The following is a 20893-nucleotide window of genomic DNA, read 5'->3' as shown; positions in this document are numbered from 1 at the left end:
AGCATTTATGATTTGTTTCGGTAAGTGCATACCGAAAGGTATCAGAATCTGCGAAGTTGCGTTTTACGTTGCATGTGACCTTTAACGTTATTTCTGTTTTCAAAGCCAGGTAAGTGTGCGACCTGAAAAGCAGAAAGTGTTATTTTGACATTTCGTCAGATCACACAATGTGAGAAAGGTGTTAGTTAACGAGAGTACCCCGGCCCAGTTTTATGTATTGCTCTGTGGTAAGTTTGCTGAAATAATTTGCGATGAGATCTATTTAATTTTTCTTGTCTGCAACTGTAATAACAATAGTGGTTAATATTTTACATGTGTTTTGATTCCGTTTAATAAATATTAACCGGACGCTGGTACTTCCATACTTCCTTGTCACTTGACATACTGGTCACATTTCCTGGCCGACGATGACTGAATATTGTCATGTCCTGTCAGCAATGTAGGCTTGCTGATTCGTATGTACTTGAACAGACATGTTTAGGCAATCCTGAAAAGAAACCCGAAGAAAACGTCTTAAGGGCGTCTTAATGGAAAAAATAGTTATAGTGCGTGAGTATAGTTTTACGCCACATAGCAATATTCCAGCAATATATCGACTGGGGACACCAGTAATGGGCTTTACACATTGTACCCATGTAGGGAATCGAATGCGGGTCTTTAGCGAAACGAGCGAACGCTTTGTCCATTGCGCTATCCCACTGCCCCTTGTGTGTTTTGAACTAATTCCTGGACCTTGTATCTTGTGAACATGTCTTTCATTCTCGTGATTGGTGAGTGGGTGAGTTTTGTTTTACGCCGCCTGTCTTTTCTAATACACATGCTAATGTCTTTTCAGGTATTTCATCCAACCATGGCGACATGAGACAGCCACATTTCTCCTAAACTGAAGAAGACAATACAATACCAATACACCGAACGGGAATACGTTGCGAATACTCGTGGGTCCTGTGGGCAAGATGGAACACATTATAATTTACTTAACTCTGCTGTTCTCCATATTTTCCCATGTGTATACATCTGATATAAGCTGCCCAAAGAGATGTGTGTGTAGGACTCGTCGAGTGCCCAAACTAGGTAATACCTACTTCGTAAATTGTAAGGGCAGGGCGTTCATGAAGGTTCCAGATCTTTCATCTTTGAGTCAAAATGCTCTCCCAAAGCGTCTGGATTTGTCAAGAAACATGCTCTTGTCCATATCACGGAGCGACTTTCCCAGCAATCTGAATGTCGCCATGCTGTTTCTCGAAGCTAATGACAACGTGAAGCTGCAAGATAGTGCCCTGATAAACCTTGCTGGGTCTCTTCAGTTCCTAGGGTTACAGAGCATCCGTCTGCAATTCACTTCGCCCTTCACCTTCCTCAGAGGGCTCTCAAAGCTGGAGAAGTTGATACTAAACTATAACAGCCAGAAAAATGACGGAGTGATTGCCCCAAACATCTTCAAAGGTCTTGGTCTGACCTCCCTGAAGGATGTTTCCATGTACAATTGTCACATAGCTGGTGTTGGGGATAAAGCGTTTGCTGGTATTGAAAGTCTGGAGGAATTAGATCTGACGTTTAACTGGTTGAAAGAGGTTCCATCTGCCATCAAGGATTTGAGAAACCTCAAGAAACTGACCCTGAGATTGAACAATATTAAATCAATATCCAGAAATAGCTTTAAAGGAATGTCAAGTTTACGTGATCTTGACCTCAGTGATAATGGTGGCCTAAAAATTGAAGAAGGGTCTCTCGCTGGGCTTGAGGAGAGTCTGGAGACTCTTGCAATGAGGACATGCCAACTAGATGATGTGCCCACAGCGGGGATGTGGAGCCTCACAGCTTTGAAGACCTTGAACGTTGGCTACAACCCACTTGTAGACATGTCATCTACGTCACTAGAAGGATCTTACTGTCTTCAAACCCTGGACATCAGCAAAACGCTAGTGCCTCTGGAAGCGTCCATACTGGAACCTCAGAAAACATGCTTGGTTTCAATATTTATCAATGACAAGGGTTTGACAGAAGTACCAAGAGATTTTCTGTCCAATCTGACCAAGCTTCACCACGTTTCACTAAACAAAAACCGAATATGTGTTTTGAAAACTGACTCGCTGAAGGGAATCAGAGCCAATTCCTACGATTTTTCTGATAACTGCCTCTATAAGATCGAAGACAATGTTTTTGAAGGAAAGGATCGAGGTATTTCGCTGGCTTTGAAACGAACCAACATGACTGATGTACGATTTGTTTTACAATATCAGGAAAAAACATTCCAACAGATTTGGCTCGAAGGACTAGATCTGAACTGTGATTGTTCTGTGTTTGAAGCCATGCGGATGTCTGAACCCTGGACACTAGAAGGACAGTGCCAGCTGAACGCGGAGTCCAAGGACTTAAAGGACTATGAGTTTAAAACATTCCTAAAAAACAACTGTACTGTGGAGGAGAAGAAGATAGGCACAGTTGACCAAGTTGTGACCGAAATTAAAGAAACTAATGGTTTGAGTAAGTTTTCATTTAACTGGATACTTGTGATAATGTTTTTATCCTTATATTTTGTGGCGTAGCTGGCTGAAAAATAACATAACACGCTTTAGCTATCATGCAAATAGAACAGGTTGTAAACGCTAATGGATACCTTTGCAGTACTGAATATCTTGTTTCCATGATATAAATCATAGTCTTTTTCTCTCTTCTCAATGACTTACTCTCTCTTATTTTCTCGTTGCTTAGACATAAACTTTTCAAAACGGTATTGTAATGTCTCACAACTCTCTATTTACACAAGTGACACGACTAAATCGAAATTTGCATCTCTTCCTTCCCTGTTTTAAGAATCACTTCTTCAACAACTGGTGTATAAGGAAATTTGAACAGTTCCGTCAATACATTTCCTAAATATAAATGATAGAATTTTTAATGTTAGCTTCGGGGAGAAAGAAACTACATCTCTTGACTTAACAATATGTTTGACTTCGTCTGAAAATTAAGTGAGGGAATTTCAGTTAAAGATATACCTGAACCCTACTGGCGCTTTATCAAAGACTATTTCTGTGTAATTGGAAATCATATAAATTGAATTTATACTTTTAAATTTCCAAATAGTTATACATGGCTCACACCTATCGGTGGTCATTTAGAATATCATGCCTTTAAAAGCAAAACATCGGGTTTTTTTCATAACTTCACAAATGTCAAACAGGGCAGATTTAATATGGCTGAAAATTCGTTTGTTACAATATTCTGTGTCTTTGCGGAAGTAATCTGCATTTGCACAAAATTACTCGTTACTCAACAGATGCCCGATTACATGATAGTCTATGTGGCGTAATGCCTTGGTCAGTGTGATGATTTGTATGATTTATTTATTTGGTCAGTATGACGTGACACAGTTGATATAACAATTTTACCAGAAGCATGTTATATACTGTACCGAGTATATTACTGAATATACAGTGCACACGCCATTTTGTTTTACAATATACTAAATGATGTTTTTGCCATACCCCTTTATCAAAACTGATTTCTTTCATTCCAGTTTCAATTTAAAACAGGTCCAATGGCAATGCATTCCTTATTTTTATCTAGTTGTTACAGATGTGATTGTTGTCCTCATTTTACCCGTTTGTACGTGTACCAGATGCTCATGCAAGTGTTGAATACCTGATTTGCCTTTGCATGTGTTTGAGAAACGTGCCACCAGTGAACTACATTACGTTCGCCTTTGTGCACCCAGTATAATCAATACAGAGGCCCACGCGTGTATACAGGGTACAATTCTTTTTAGTGGGTAACAACTGGGGACAAATATTTTCTCATATTTTTGTCTGGAAATCTATACGTATCCAGTGTCGGTTCAATTCAGACAGAACAGTTGCCTATAGTCACTGTCAAAAGTGGTATTGCTTCTGGTCATTTCATGATCAACAGTGCTGTTGCTTTTACAACGGTACTTTTGCTTCAGGTCATTTTAATACCAACGTTACTACAGTTAAAGCTGTCTAAACCGGCACTCACCGGGACTGAAGAAATAATCCGGTTTATACAAAATGCTGGATTGTAGAGCTGATGGTAAATGTACAAGTCATGGATGGGGACTGAGATTTTATGCCGGTGTTGACAACTTGCCAGATTGGACAGATACCGGTTTTGACAGCTTCTACTGTATTAACTTTATTGATAAGTTTTCTAGTCATTTCACAAACAACAGTACTGTTCTTAGTCATTTCACATCACCAGTACTGTTGCTAGTCATTTCACAATCAACAGTACTGTTGCTAGTCATTTCACAATCAACAGTACTGTTGCTAGTCATTTCACAATCAACAGTACTGTTGCTATTCATTTCACAATCAATAGTATTGTTGCTAGTCACTTCAGTTACTAGAACTGTTGCTGCTCATTTCACAATCAATAGAACTGTTACTAGTCCTTTTACTACAAACATTACTATTGGAAGTCATTTCAGAATTAATAGAACACCTGACAGTCATTTCACGAACTGTTCCTAGTCATTTCACAACCAACAGTACTGTAGCATATAGTCATTTCTTTACTAACTTTAACATTAACCGTTGATAGTTATTTCACAATCAACAGAACAGTTGATAGTCATTTTACAATCAATAGACCTGTTTCTAGTCATTTTACTACCAACAATACTGTTCCTAGTCATTTCAGAATCAGTAGAACAGTTGACAGGCATTTCAATATCAACAGCATTGTTGCGTCTACTCATTTCAAGACCAACAGCAACATTTCGTCCAGTTCTTTCACAATCAACAGTGCTGTTGCGTCTAGTCACTGTCACCAAATGTAACATATATGTGGAATTTCGAGGGTCATGTCCTTCAATATCATATGGTATTGTACATACACTTTAGTAGACACTATTTAGTACACCACCTGATATCGGAACACTTTCCCACGAAGTAGTCCCAGTGCTATGCCGATCAATAATTGTATGTTAAAGGGGGTACTAGATCGTCATAACACTTATACTACACCGTAAAACTGGATTAGGCTGTTTAAAACGCAACTGGTTTGCTGTCTGTGTATATTAATGAATGTTTATATATAGTTTGTCAGTGGGATACTGATGTTGTGGGGGAACGGAGACAATATTTTACAGATAACAATTGTAAAGGCATAGTTACAGCGCCCCGAGTATCGCATATGTGTAGATGAATATACGTTTTGATTGCAGTAGCTCACAGATCACCTTGTCGAATGAGTCACATTCGTTAACGTAGTGATGGAGTATTGTTTTTCGCCGCTTTTAACAATATCCCAGCAACATCACTGCGGGGAACACCAGAAATAGGCACCACACATGTGGGAAATTCGAACCCTGACCTTCACTTTTACGATCGAATGCTTTAACCACTGGGCTACCCTTCAAAGACGTACGGCAGTCGTACCTTTCCGATCGTTAAATGAAATGGAACTCATACACTAAGCAAAAGGGTGCCATGTGAAGCAAGCGTCCCTCGTAGTGAAATTAAATGACTATTGCTAAAAGCAACTTAAAACTAAACTCGCTCACTCAAACACTTGCATAAAGAGCAATCAGAGCGCAGTGGCAAATGTAAATATTAAACCTTTTCCATTTGAGTAGATGTTGCAGTATCAGGTCGTATATTTACTGGTCCCTCGTTAGGTGGTATACCCCTTCCGGCACGTGGTATAAACGCACTACGCATAAAATATATACTCCGATTAGTACTGCTAAAATGAATTTATCTCTGCATGTTTCAATCTGCTTTGTTAAAAATTAAAATAAACTGGATATCGATTGTTCGACTTAGTTGAGGTAGATCTGTGCCAGGCCACGTGACTTAAACTGAGTGGATGGCGAGTCATTTCACCTCCCACTCGAGAATCCGAACTGCTTTCTTCCAAACAGGGCATAAGGGATTCAGTTCTCCCGCCCAGAATATATTTCATTCCCAGGCGACCTTCATTGTATCTTCATTGCTACTCTAACGCCTTATTCTTGAAGGGATTGTGATTCACTCATACTGTCTGTCGAGCTTGAGCGGGTGATTCACACGGGACGTATTTTACCACGTTCATATATTTGACTTGTTTTAAATCTATTAAATGCGAAATATCTGGTTTGTTTATGCGTGCATAAAAAATGTTTGATGCTTTAAAAGACAAATGTACAAACGACTTTATTTGGCTCCGTATATTTATAGATGTACTGTGATGTCTCTTTTTAAGTAGTGCTGAATGAGGGACGTCCTACGTGGCTTCAAGCTGTGATTATGAGCTACCACTGACTATATCATGTAGGGAAAGACCAAACTGACGGGAATCGTAAATGTTGACCAGTTTAGAGAAAACAGCTGAAAAACGTTTTGAAGTGAAACGTCAGGGATCAAAATGAAACAAATGTGCGCCATCATAACCGCAGATCGTGGTGCAGCTAAGGGACGTCATTTGTTTTTTAGCGACATTTTTTCGTGTATGTCTATTACTGATACCGGTACAAAGCGTTATCTTGTTTTGTCCCCATTATAGATGTATATGTATGTTGATTGTGTTATAGTTATGATATGCATAATCCAACTGGACGCTTAGATCGCTAAGTGTGCCACATCGCACTTCTACCTGTCCATGGTGAAGATACCTACCACGAGTGTTCATTGTTACATAGTTCAATGTGTTTGGGTTATTATGTCTCTAATGGTGCGAGACGCATTACATAAAGACTGTTGTCTTCGTTATTGGCTTCTTATTGAGAATAAAATGAAATCCTGAAATATGTTTGTGTTTTGTTTTTGTTTTTTATTGATATAAATGTTCTCTAATTACGATTACCAAGAGAAGCAACCTAATTCCAATGTGTAGGTCAAATACATCCAAGCAAACTGTGTTTATTTTTGTTTATATGTTTCTTTAAAGTTGGTGCTTTGTGGAGGTATATACGATTTTTTATATATTATTATGTTATTCACGTCCCTTTTGATAATTAGACATACCACAGTAACATTGATTCTGATATATTGCGTGGCCTGATGACTTCATGTTGTATCTTGACGGGCAAAATAAAATACTAAGTTATTTCAGTGAGTGAGTGAGTGTTGGTGTACGCCGTTTTAGCGGAATTCCAGCAGAATTCTAGCAGAATTCCAGCAACATATACCAATGCAATACATGTGGGAATCGAATTTGGGTCTTCGCCGTGATGAACTAACGATTGTAGCGTTTGACCTATATACACGCCCACCGCCCCTAACATCAACTGAGCTGCCAAATGGTTTTATTTGAAGTGGGTGGGTATTAAGAAACAGAAATGGTTCATTAGAAACAACTCTCCCATGTGATGTTACAACGGAGGCTTATCCCATATCGTAGGAGGATTGGATGAACAATATATCGCACTGGTTACTGAAACAAATCCCCCATGTGGTGTTACAACGGAAGCTTCTCCCATGTCGTAGGACTGGGTGAATAATATGTCGTACTGGTTACTGAAACAACTCCCCCATGTGGTGTTACAACGGAAGCTTATCCCATGTCGTAGGACTGGGTGAATAATATGTCGTACTGGTTACTGAAACAAATGCCCCATGTGGTGTTACAACGGAAGCTTATCCCATGTCGTAGGACTGGGTGAATAATATGTCGTACTGGTTACTGAAACAACTCCCCCATGTGGTGTTACAACGGAAGCTTATCCCATGTCGTAGGACTGGGTGAATAATATGTCGTACTGGTTACTGAAACAAATCCCCCATGTGGTGTCACAACGGAAGCTTCTCCCATGTCGTAGGACTGGGTGAATAATATGTCGTACTGGTTACTGAAACAACTCCCCCATGTGGTGTTACAACGGAAGCTTCTCCCATGTCGTAGGACTGGGTGAATAATATGTCGTACTGGTTACTGAAACAAACCCCCCATGTGGTGTTACAACGGAAGCTTCTCCCATGTCGTAGGACTGGGTGAATAATATGTCGTACTGGTTACTGAAACAACTCCCCCATGTGGTGTTACAACGGAAGCTTATCCCATGTCGTAGGACTGGGTGAATAATATGTCGTACTGGTTACTGAAACAACTCCCCCATGTGGTGTTACAACGGAAGCTAATCCCATATCTTAGGAGGATTGGATGAATGATATGTCGCACTGGTTACTGAAACAAATCCCCCATGTGGTGTTACAACGGAAGCTTCTCCCATGTCTTAGGAGGATTGGATGAATAACATGTCGTACTGGTTACTGAAACAAATCCCCCATGTGGTGTTACAACGGAAGCTTCTCCCATGTCGTAGGACTGGGTGAATAATATGTCGTACTGGTTACTGAAACAACTCCATCATGTGGTGTTACAACGGAAGCTAATCCCATATCTTAGGAGGATTGGATGAATGATATGTCGCACTGGTTACTGAAACAAATCCCCCATGTGGTGTTACAACGGAAGCTTCTCCCATGTCTTAGGAGGATTGGATGAATAATATGTCGTACTGGTTACTGAAACAAATCCCCCATGTGGTGTTACAACACAAGCTTATCCCATATCGTAGGAAGATTGGATGAATAATATGTCGCACTGGTTACGGATGTGTCGGTCTCAGGGCTGGTGCGCCATGACATGGATGAAATTTGATGATTGAAGTCGCGCGTGTGTTCGGAACACAGGGCCACTGAACACACAATACATTTTAGTAGTAGTTTGGAAGAAATTGAAATTGGCATGCTTTATCGTAGTGCATGTGCAGCTAATTCCACCCATAATTTCATCTTTTACAACCCCCCTTTCGGTGATCCTTTGACAAAAGTTTGAATTACTCCGGTTGAGGAAAATGCCCCCACGTCAGTGGTTACGTAGTTATGTATGAAAGCCTCATGCTGCCAATTGTGGCGGAAGAAAATGTTTTATGCCATAAAAGTGGTAGTATTAGGCTTTCGTAGTTATGTCCCTTTACGTAAGTAGCGGGAATTTCCTTACCAACGCAACTTCGCTACACTCTTGGTGTGGAAACGAAAATTATTAATGTCCAATGATCACAAATGTTGTGAGGTTTTATGTTTGAAGGTATTTCTTTGAGAATTACTTTAAAGTGATTTTTTGAAAGGTTTCAAGGGGGAATTTTTCTACTCAGACTGGTTCGAGACTGCTGGAAATAGAAAAATCCACTCAACTTCCCCTACCTAGAATGCCTATGGTAAGAGAGCTGAAACAAACAGAGATACATACCTCTACCGGCAAGTACCCGATTTAGAGAACTTCCACTGTAAAACACAAATACATAATTTTGCAGCGTGGTCGAGGTTGAGGATCATCCAGCGATCAACATCATGAGCATCGATCTATGCAAATGGGATACGATGACGTGTCAAAACGTCAGCGAGTCTCAGGAATAGTTGTAGTAGTAGTAGTAGCAGTTGCAGTAGCAGTAATAGTAGCAGTAATAGCAGTAGTAGTAGTGGCAACAGTAGCAGTAGTACTAGTTGTCGTAGCAGTGGTACTAGTGGTATTAATGATAGTAGTAGCAGCAGCAGTAGCAGTAGTAGTAGTAGTGGCAATAGTAGTATCAGTAGTAGCAGTAGTAATAGTAGTAGCAGTGGTAGCAGTAGTAGTAGCAGTGGTGGTAGTAGCAGCAGTAGTAGTAGTAGTAACAGTAGTAGCAGCAGTGGTGGTAGTAGCAGCAGTAGCAGTAGTAGTAACAGCAGTAAAAGCAGTGGTGGTAGTAACAGTAGTAGTAGCAGCGGTGGTAGTAGCAGTAGTAGCAGTAGTAGTAAAATCAGTAGTAGCAGTAGTAGTAGTGGTGGTAGCAGTAGTAGTACCAGTGGTGGTAGTAGCAGCAGTAGCAGTAGTAGTAACAGTAGTAGTAGCAGTGGTGGTAGTAACAGTAGTAGTAGCAGTGGTGGTAGTAGCAATAGTAGTACCAGTGGTGGTAGTAGCAGTAGTAGTAACAGCAGTAGTAGCAGTAGTAGAAGTGGTGGTAGCAGTAGTAGTACCAGTGGTGGTAGTAGCAGCAGTAGTAGTAGTGGTGGTAGTAGCAGCAGTAGCAGTAGTAGCAGTAGCAGTAGTAGCAGTAGTAGCAGTAGCAGTAGTAGCAGTAGTAGCAGTAGTAGCAGTAGTAGTAGCAGTAGTAGCAGCAGCAGCAGTAGTAGTAGTAGTGTACCCGCTATGGACTTGGTTTGAATTAACCAAGATAGTCTGCACACACTATGCTTTTCATCGAAAGAGCGGCCTAATGGAGTGGGTGGTCAGACGCACCAACTTGGTTGCCGCCTGTCATTGACTCCTACACTTGCAGATCGATGCTCACACTGTTGATCACTGGTTTGCACGGTCCAGTCACCATTATTTACAGACCGACTAGAACGTTGCTCATGCAGTGCGGAGTTGAACGAAAAACCCAAAAAATAGTGCTAGATTATTCAAAACAACTGACAGATCCGAAACTCTAGTATCAACAGAGTTATGTCCCTTCTCTTGTTTCACAGTTTTTCAGCAGTAATGACGGGAGATGGAATGTTTCTTGACGTCAAAATCACTAGTTTTAAAGTGACTTTAGACGTCATGATAAAGGCCGGTTGTATAGTGCAAGACCTGTGATATACCATTTCCCTATGCTAGAGGATCAGAGCTCACCTACTCATGTTGACTCTGGTTCCTTACTGTATAAGGACACCTGTCCCACTTCTGAAGCTCATTGTGTTCGTGGACACGCATACTTGCTGACTGTGATTTGTTTGTTGTTTCAGGTGTCCGCAATGTAATATTCTAAGTTCGTGCCTTGATGAAATGTACACTACATGTTTCAAATTTCAATTTGTGTTCCGAAATATCCAAACAACACGTATGACCGAATATGAGTTTACAGTCGCCCGCCTGATCCACGAAGGGGTGTCGTTATCCGGCACCTGTAACGCCATGGGCACCCAGATGGACCTTAGAGATTCCAAACTTCCAGGATTGTTGTCTGACACCTGTCCCACATCTGAATCTCATTGTGTTCGTGGACACGCATACTTGCTGACCGTGATTTGTTTGTTTGTTCTTTCAAGTGTCCGCAATGTAATATTCTAAGTTCGTGCCTTGATGAAATGTACATTATATGTTTCAAATTTCAGTTTGTTTTACAAAATATCCAAACAACACGTATGACCGAATATGATTCTACTTCAACCGGACGAGCAATGCTTGTTAGTCACACCTGTTGACAGTCGTAATAGTTAGATAATTTCGGGATGAAATATCGGAAATTTGTTATTCCTGCAAGGTTATAGTTCATTTACTGTCAGCTGACAATCATATGAACAGATATGAACGTGTGTCACCGAAAGTAGTAAATGTCTCGAGAAGTGCCTTGACCTTACAGGCTCTATTGTGCGGCTGTTTCGAACCTCGAAGTGTTTAAGTAGACGCATCGTTGTTTGACAGTAAATATATCACCTACCTGAAGGTATCAAGATATATTCAAATGAAAATAAACACTTAAAATTATTCATCTGAAAGTATTGTGCCCGTTATTACAAAAACAGATATAATATATTACGTTGCTGTCTTTCAGATAACAATAAGGACGACAAAATTGGATTGCGGCATCTCTTACAGACCGAATAATGCGTGATGTCCCATGAACTCAAAATTTCATAGTGATAAAACTGCTGGAACAGAAGTCCACAACGAATGTAATCTCCTAGAGTGGCTGTTACGACAACACAACCTCACCTCCTCGGCAGGAGAATTATGGGAAGTTGTCGCCATTGGTCACCGGGTGCTTGCCCTAGATCCTGCAAGGTCCGGGATTGGTGTCTGAGGTGTCTGATCTGTTTTCGCTGTTCTTCCAAAATAGGTGGGATCGAACTGGAATCTCAGAAAGGGTTACACGGCTCAGTGTGAGGTATATCTTAATGCTGAAATGTGTCCATGTCGGCATGATCGAGGGACTTCCGGCGACAAAGCAGTCCCAAAACTGAATGATGGTAAGGGGACAAATTGGTCGGTTGCCGACCAATCGTAAACTTGAAGCACGATGAGATAAATGTCTTCAGGTCCTGTGTATGGCCCGGCATGGACACCAAGCCTTTGCAAACTGCCACAGTGCAAGTCTGATACACTGGAGTCTTCCGATTACAGTCCAGCTGCTGGATTTACTTACAGCATTAAGCCAGCCATGAAACGCAACACATGTTGTTGATGTGTGGGTCGAGGAATACTTGCATTTTCATTAAACCTGCAATTGGGATCCGTTTTCCTGTTTCGCTATGTGGGCGAGATTGCCATGGTTATCACGCGACACTCTGCACATGATTGTTGTGTTCCGCCTTTTACAAACAGCAGCCACAGATCTACATCAATTAGTGTCGTGAAACGCTTTAAAATTACAATTGTTCAGTGTTACACCGAACTCAGCAATATTCCAGGTATATGACTGCGATCTATAAACAATCGTGTCTGGACCAGTCAATCTAGTGATGAACAGCATCAACATTGATTTGCTCAATTGGAAACAGACGACGTGTCAACCAAGTCAGCGAACCTGACCACCTGATGCCATTAGTCACCTCTTACAAGCTAGCATGGGTTACTGAAAGCCAATATTTTAACCCGGGCCTTTGCGGGTTGAAGAGGACAAGTGAAACAAGTCATTTACGTATATGGACTCAAATACGTTGCTTCATTGCTGAAAACAGCCTTGAAAACTAGGATATTGATATTTACCATCTTGTTCAAATGCCCCATAAAAAGGATATGACATTGAGAAAAGTGTACAATCCGATGACAGTCAGCAGGAATACCGCCAACGAACCACTTAATTTTTACTTTCTCATATGTGCCAGAGCACGAAGGTAGGGCGGTTTATTAAACATTGAGTAAAAATCGTTATTTCAGAGAATTTACGTCGTTTCACGGGATGTAAAGAAGACTGTGCTACGTTTTAGTATAACTTAATCAATGTTATTTCTGTGTAACGCTGCACTCATATAAATAACATTCCTGCTATATGACAACGGTCTGTACATATAATATTGAATAGAATTTGGGTTCGGGGGACGATTGGACCGCTCTGGGAACTCCGTCCTCTTTTTGCTTAGCCATACCCCGCTCATATCTGAACCTCTGACCCACTGTCTACCTCGTAGGCTAAAGCTTTGTCTCTGAAAAGATATAATTTTGACAGTAACAAACAAACCTATTATGAATTAAAAAGGACCCCCAGGGAGACCAGAGGAAATCTAGATTTGCTTCATTTAAGGCATTACCATTGCAGGGAAGACTAGGCAGTAGGCAAAATAATGTGGTTCAGGGAATGTGAGACAGACTATCTACCCCGAGGTATTACGAGGATTACGAGCGGGCTGTGTTGTTAGGATGTATGTTTCTTGATAAATGGAGCAGTATTCAAACTTCATCTGGTAGAGACAGTCCAATGGTTGTGATCACAAACAACGGTCTATTTTCACTTACTACAATTTAATAACGATATCTTGCGTCAACCAAGTCATCTAATATCGCTAGTCGCCATCAGTTGACCAGTTTCAACCCGGATGTTCAGCTGTGTGGTAGCAGCTGGATGGTTGAAAAACTGGATAAATGACGTACCATGTAAATACGCACAACAGGTATCACACAAGTCGTTGTCCTGAATTCATTTCCATTATCGTTGTATCTATCAGGTCGATTGCAGTATTTCCTGCTTTCATATATCTGAGTTCCATCTAAATGCCTTTTCCAGCTCCACCGAGTGTTCTCTTAAAGAAAATGGACGCTCTTTCCTGGAGTTGATACCGACTGAGGTCAGATTTAATATATACTTGCCATATAGATGTTGTGATTGATTTGTCTCGTATAGTTCACTCTAAACGTACGCTATGGTAATATGGGCGGGTTATGGGTGCAGCACATAGACTCCTACCGGTATTGGACGAGTAAGTGTGTCGACATACCATTCGCAATCACTGTCACTCTCTCTCTCTCTCTCTGTGTCTCTGTGTGTGTCTATGTGTGTCTGTATGCCTGTGTCTATGTGTGTGCGTGCGTGCGTGTGTGTGTGTGTGTGTGTGTGTGGTGCCCGTGAGTGTGTGCGTGCTTACTTGTGAGATATGTTGTGACGTCGTATAGCCTTACACGTTCGATCACGTGTAAGTATATTTACCAGGAATGTGAGTATCACACACACACACACACACACACACACACACACACAGAGAGAGAGAGGGGGGTGGGGGGGGGGGGAGAGAGAGAGAGAGACAACATCACCTGGATATACCTGACAGGTTATACTGAGATAAAAACACCATAGACTATAGCATGCACCCGCTGACTATGTTTTACTCAGTTTCACGGGTGGTAGGGTAGCGTAGTGGTTGAAGCCTTCGCTCGTCACGCTGAAGATCCCTGTACAATGTGTAAAGCCCATTTCCGGTGTCCCTCGCCGTGATAAGACTGGAAGATTGTTAAATGCGGCGTAAAACTAAACTCACTCACTATACGGTGTTACCGTATAAAAATGACCACCAACATCTTTATAGGAAGAAGATTTCTATCCGGCTGCTTTCCCCTCTTTCACTAGATACTCTCCCTTCTAACACTCACCTTTCCGGTTTCACACGAAGACACGTCATCTAGTCTTCCCATTCATCCACTCTATCCATGTACCATGCACTAACAATAAATATTAATGCACTGTTCATGAAATATGAAACCACTGGACCGGATTAAACGAAAATGCCATGTTGTTTGTAAACACAGACACATGCCCACTGGGTGTTAGCTATAGCCAGTGGCACATATGGATATACATGGTAGATACGATCACGGGTTTACATCAGTGTATGTAGACACAACTCTGTAATAACAGAACTCGCGGTGTTAACGCTTGGCTGTCGAAACGATCATGATTGTGCTGCTTCAAGTGATCTTCAGGGATTGCTGAATAAGCAGATTCTTAAGTCGAATGACAACAGGAGAAGAACTATTTGTCTGAATGTTCCTGGAACTCTTGAAGAATTCCCCTTGAAGTCTTAGACACATAATCGCATCCTGTTGTTTAGACTGAATGTCAGAATTGTTACTATAGTTTCCTTGCATACTGTGTAAATGTAACGGAGGTGATTGTACAGCAACGTGGCTACCGACAACGTTACATGCCAATAAGACTAAGTGGATAGAGAATTAAAGTATATGGATAGTCTAGTTTATCCTAACCGGTGAAGATCCGGGTAGGAATTGATCTCCCATGCTTGGCGTAAGAGGCGACTAATGGGATCTGAAGCTCGAGGTCAGAGTTAACTGACTTGTGTCATCGCATCCCAATCGCTTAAATCGATGCTCATGCTGTTGATCACTGGATTGCCTGGCCCTGACTCGATTATTTACAGACCCCCGCCATACAGCTGGAATATTGCTGAGTGCGGCGTTAAACGACAAACAAACACACAAAACCAGTTTATCCTTCTCAGTGATGAATGGCGTTTAAGAAAGATACACCTGCAAATATTAATGTGCCGGTAATATACTGGGTATTTATATGTGTAATTATTATCAATAACAGTTTTATGTCTGCTGTTGCAATATTTCATCAATGTCATGTCGGGATTTGAAGACGGATCAAACACGGCGTGAGAGTCTTTAATCACTGCAATACATCAAAGCCCCTTACCACATTATGCACGGCTCTTGATACATGTATATGAAATTAAGGTTGATCAACGAGCCGTTGCATCAAGCATCCCTTGAATAGGAGAATGAGGTATAATGCTTTTAACGTACACACATTTCCTCAAATGTACACATTTCTGAAAAAAATACTTTAAAACAGCTGAGACATGCACATGTATATGTATTGAATCATTGCATACAAAGCTACCCGTAAGCATTTTGCATTTTTGCAGAAACCGAAAGGTAACGACTTTTTCGATTGTAAAAAATTTAGATTTCATTATTTTGACAACTGATTTATCAGAATGTGTATTGTAAACTCTCACTTGTTTAATATGGGATTATGGGTTTTCAGGGGGCAGTGTTTTGCTTGACCTGAAGTTGAACTTATTGCCTCAAACAGAAAGTGTTGATACTTGGATGATTGTTAGTTGTGAGATGATATGAGTTACAGTTAGCTGTTCATGTGATAAGTGAGAAAACAAGGAGTTCTGAGTCTCCGAAAACCCATACTGGAGAATAGCGCTGTATATGTCAGTAGATTGTTTTCTTAATAGCTACACTTTAACCTTTCAGCATTGCCATTTATCCACATATACCAACTGTTTAATGGTTTCTCTTTGGGGTTCTGGGGTGACATGTGCATAAATGTCATAGACACTATTATCCCAGTTTCAATCAAGTACTCGTTCAACGTGCTTTCCTATTTGCGACAATTGCTGCCTTGTTGTAGATCCCAGCGGACGCGAGAACACTGGAGTAAGTACAACTGATTTTACTTTTGTTATATACATGTATACATACTTTAATTATATGCATGTATGCATATTGGTTTGAATATACCAGTGTACATGTCATTAACGGATAGAGTACTAGCCATTTACTGTGCAAATGAATGAATACATTTAGAAATGGAATTTTAAACGAGTTATTACAAATGTCATCAAAACGTGGGGATAGGGCGGACGGACGCTGAAACGAGACGGCGCTTCAAGAATCCAGAAAAATCAAAGCTACGGAATTTTGAATTTGGCATTTAGTGAAAATTGTGTTTACATCATCATTCTTCTTTCATTATCTTCTTTCAGCGGCCTGGTTCCCTTGGTCTGTTGCGCATGCGCTAAAGCTCTGACACTGCAGGCGCAACAGACCCAATGTGGGAACAGCTGTACCTTCTTTCAGCGACAGTACTCACGTGACTTTGGTGATCATGTGACTTCGTAGATCACGTGATAGAGGAAAGTGGCGGAAGTGTAAACACAGGATATTTCACTGAGCAGTGCTAAACATTTTAAGTGTGTTACGTGAATTATGTGCGTACATTTGTTAGGCATGAATGTATTTTTCAAATTCTTCTGAAGATGGCGTTTAGATTAACTATGTTATGACAATATTATCATGGATAAAAGTCATGTATAGTATGTCATATGGGGGTCAAATATGCTGGAACTTTCATCCCAGGAATAGATACATATACCATGTGGTTGGCAGATTAATTATACAGAAACACTACTTTAGTGATGTAGATTACAAATATTTTTTGGAGGGATGTTATATCGGCATGGTGTTTGTGTATCCAAATGCTATGATAAGATTACAAATATTTCTGACATAAAGACTCAATCATTATGGTACAACGCTAATAAATCTATTGGTGGCAAATGGGTAGAATATAGACACTGGATAGGAAAGGGTATACGTGTGTATGTTTTATTACGGGTGTGTTTAATGAAAAGGGTATCAAGCGAGATATATTAACACAAGTTTGATTAATGACTGCCAAGAAAGGATATGTTATCCCACTCTTCCATTTAGTGTATACAACATAATCAGTGCCCAAAGGGGTAGTAAACTGTTTTGTCAGATTTTATTCGCTCCAGAATTCAGTACAGATGCACAAGAAAAATGTCAAAAGTGTCTGAATAGATACAATGATAGATCAAAACAAGAAAAATATTAATCTGATGTGTTATAGATGTACTGAGGGTGTGAATATGAGATGGTTCCAATTGAAAATAATAATATTTTAGCAACAAAAAGCTTTTGTACAAGATAGGAATGTTTGAATCACACTTGTCTACTTTCTGTAGACAAGAATTAGAAACCATGGTGTACCTGCTGTTTCAATGTTTTTGTGTGAAAAAGATATGGAAGGAAATTGAAAAAATTGCTTAAAACAGTTTCAGAGGGTGAAATCAATTTGGATTTAAAGACAAACACAGCAATCCATTGAATGATGTAATTCTGCTGATTAAAGAATCTATATACAGAAAAAAGAGACAAAAAGCAAATTCTGAGTCACTATCTGAGTATCAGATGTATTTAAGCAGAAATCATCAAATATTATAAAGCACCAAAAAAAGCTTTTTCTTAATTGTAATTATGCTGAAAATTTCAGCTTCTGGTCTTCCTTCCATACATTAATTGCCAATAATTAAACTGTTATCATGTTATCAACAAACTTATATAACATGTAACACTTTCATATACAATTCTATTTTGACCATTTTATATATTTGTTGTGAATAGTATGATATTTGACAATCTGATCAAGCTAAGACTGTACTTGTGTTTTTCGAAGCTACATGTACTGTACTATTGAGGTAAAGACTGTAAGTATGTAATACTCCATATATATGCTTAGTTTGACCATTTTACATATTTGTTGTGAACAGCATGCTATTTAAGAACGTGATCAGGGAAATACTGTACTTGAGCTCTATGAAGCTACTGTACTGTACTGTACTACTGAGCTATGGTCTGAAGCAATGTAATATTTCATATATTCATGCTTATTTGACCTTTTTACATATTTGCTGTGAATAGCATGATATTTGAAAATGTGATCAAAGAAACACTGTACCTGGGCAGCATGAAACTACCTGTTCTGTCCCGTACTACTGAGGTAAAGTCTTTAAACACAATTTAGGGAATAAAGGCATGGAGAAAATTATCAAAATGTTGATTAACTGACATTTTATGAGTCTGTAAGTAAAAAGAAAGGGAACATTACATTATGATGCGAAATTTTGGTTTAGATCTTTAAACCATTGTTGAGCATTCATCCCCAAACAATAGTGCATATGTAGTAGTGAGTGCGTGTAGCAATGTTCCACCGGTGTCACGTCAGGGGACCCAGAAATGGGCTTCACACATTGTACACGCATGTAGAGACTTATAGCCTCAAATACAGTTATTACTCTCGCATCAGGGATGGCCATTTGCTGTTTTAGACAACTTCGAATACGGATGTATAGTTTCTTTTTGTCTTCAGTTTATAGTTTTTGTACGTGATATTTTTAAGAGAAAAGACCAAGCTTGTATAGAAAATACTTCACTTTAGACAATTGTGAAGGACAGAACGATTTCTGGAACTGAACTTTGCCATTCCTCATTTTACATTTTTCGCTGAGTATATATCAAGTTTAATCATTCCTCCCACGTCCATAGCTTGTTGTGAAAAACGAATACAGAATTCTTGTATGCATGGTTAATGTGACAAAGGCACTAATATAAGACTACTAACATAGCTTCTATACATTCTGAGCATTGATGTTTATTACTCGCCCGTGGAAGCTACTGTAGTGTAATATTTCTACGGCAATATTACACTAGTTTCTAGATGCATGACGTCATAACGATTCACAGGTATGACGTCACAATGCTAATGTCGCTCTCACAGTGGTACAAGACCTTACTTGACTCGCGGAAAACTGAGAGGACCCTGTAGGCAGTGTAACCGCAGTTTCTATTATTTTGTATTGGGTAGTAATACTCAGAATACTAAACTTGCTTCCATGAAATGCCATTTTTATGTTGAAAGATTTAGTATCAAAATCGCTCGCTGTTGTAAAGAATTATTGTATGAAATTACCACTACATGCATTTCAATAACGGATAATTGCACGAAAGTACCCAGATGTAACGGATGACTGTATGAAATTACCACTATATTATAGCTGTGAATTGTATGGAATTACCGCTGTTAGTATGGTTTAGTTTATGCCATTACTAGTTTTATTACAGGAACTGAAACATACCGATTTACTATCGAGATTATGGTTATTCCTGTACATGTTTAGGACTTAGGTTTCAGTCGTGCGGTCGTGTGTTCGAATCCCGGTTCGCTCCAGTTTCTAGGTTTGTCTGTATTCTGCCCGTCACTCTTTGATGTAACTGATATGCTCTTGAAACAGGTGTATAATCCAACTCACTTTGAGATTCCTTGTAAACGTGGGACTTCTCGTGCTTTCTTGAACTCCTAGTACGTCCATGCAACAACGGGGCTAAGGCAAAGAGTATTGAAAACGGAACTATGCAAGTGCCACTAACTGAATGAAAACGGATTCACGTGTAGAGTTATTCCCCTTCACTGACGATCACGTTTCACAATGTCGTATTAATATTTCTCAATGTGTGATTTCCTAATTCAACTCAAACGTTATTCTCTGTATCTGCTGTTTATATAAGACTGATCAGTCTGTTAAACATGATAGATGAGGAAGTCTAAGAAGCATGGTGCCCGCCAGGAGACCCAGGTTTGATTCCCAGAGGGGTACAATATGTGAAGCTCATTTCTGGTGTTCCCCTGACATTACTGGAATATTGCTAAAATCGACGTAAAACCATACTCACTCACTCACTCACTCACTCATTCACTCACTCAGTCAGACACGCTGAATTTATTTTGTTAATTTAAAACTTTGGAGAGACCAGGGAATCGCGGTATTTCAATCCGCACTTCATTACAACCAAACTGGGAGGGATAGGCTAACGCCATTAAGTCAAGTTCAGAAAATGTTCATCACAAGACTCACCCAATTAGAACAATTGTCTTATTTCAATTAAATCAATATTTAATAACAAACCTAACTAGCTTGCGAAGTGACAAGTAAAAAGGACAGTAAGGTTTACTTGACATTAACGATTACATTGTGGAAGAGATGGATGGACGGGGATATATTACAATTAATGTATGAGAGAAAATAGACGTAAATCTAAGCAATATGTGTGAGTACGAACAATGAAGGGGTGAACTTTTAAAAATATTTTTATCATCTTCACTACATAATGGTTTCATTATCCAAAACATTACACAAAACGCCGATTACAGTGAATCCATTGAAGACCAATGACCTGATAAATTGGCTTATGAAGAATCTGTTATTTATGTAATGTAAGTACTCTTCTTTTTTTGCAGGTCCTCGTGACGAGAATGTTGTTCCTTTTCATCTACGCAGCGTGCTTAGTTAGTTCTGTTACCTGCCGGGATACCGGC

At 39.8% G+C, this 20893-nt stretch overlaps 1 protein-coding gene across 1 annotated transcript; it reads left to right on the top strand.

The window, feature by feature from the left end:
* Positions 1 to 1112: 1112 nt before the first annotated feature.
* LOC137283814 (leucine-rich repeat-containing G-protein coupled receptor 5-like) lies at positions 1113 to 20868 on the top strand. The gene is made up of 2 exons (XM_067815499.1): positions 1113 to 2487; positions 20816 to 20868. The coding sequence occupies exons 1-2, from the start codon at positions 1113 to 1115 to the stop codon at positions 20866 to 20868; spliced, it is 1428 nt and encodes a 475-aa protein (XP_067671600.1).
* The last annotated feature ends 25 nt before the right edge of the window (positions 20869 to 20893 follow it).

The sequence above is a fragment of the Haliotis asinina genome, chromosome 5, assembly GCF_037392515.1.
Source record: "Haliotis asinina isolate JCU_RB_2024 chromosome 5, JCU_Hal_asi_v2, whole genome shotgun sequence".
Lineage (NCBI taxonomy): Eukaryota > Metazoa > Mollusca > Gastropoda > Lepetellida > Haliotidae > Haliotis > Haliotis asinina.
This window is presented reverse-complemented; position numbering and strand designations above follow the sequence as displayed.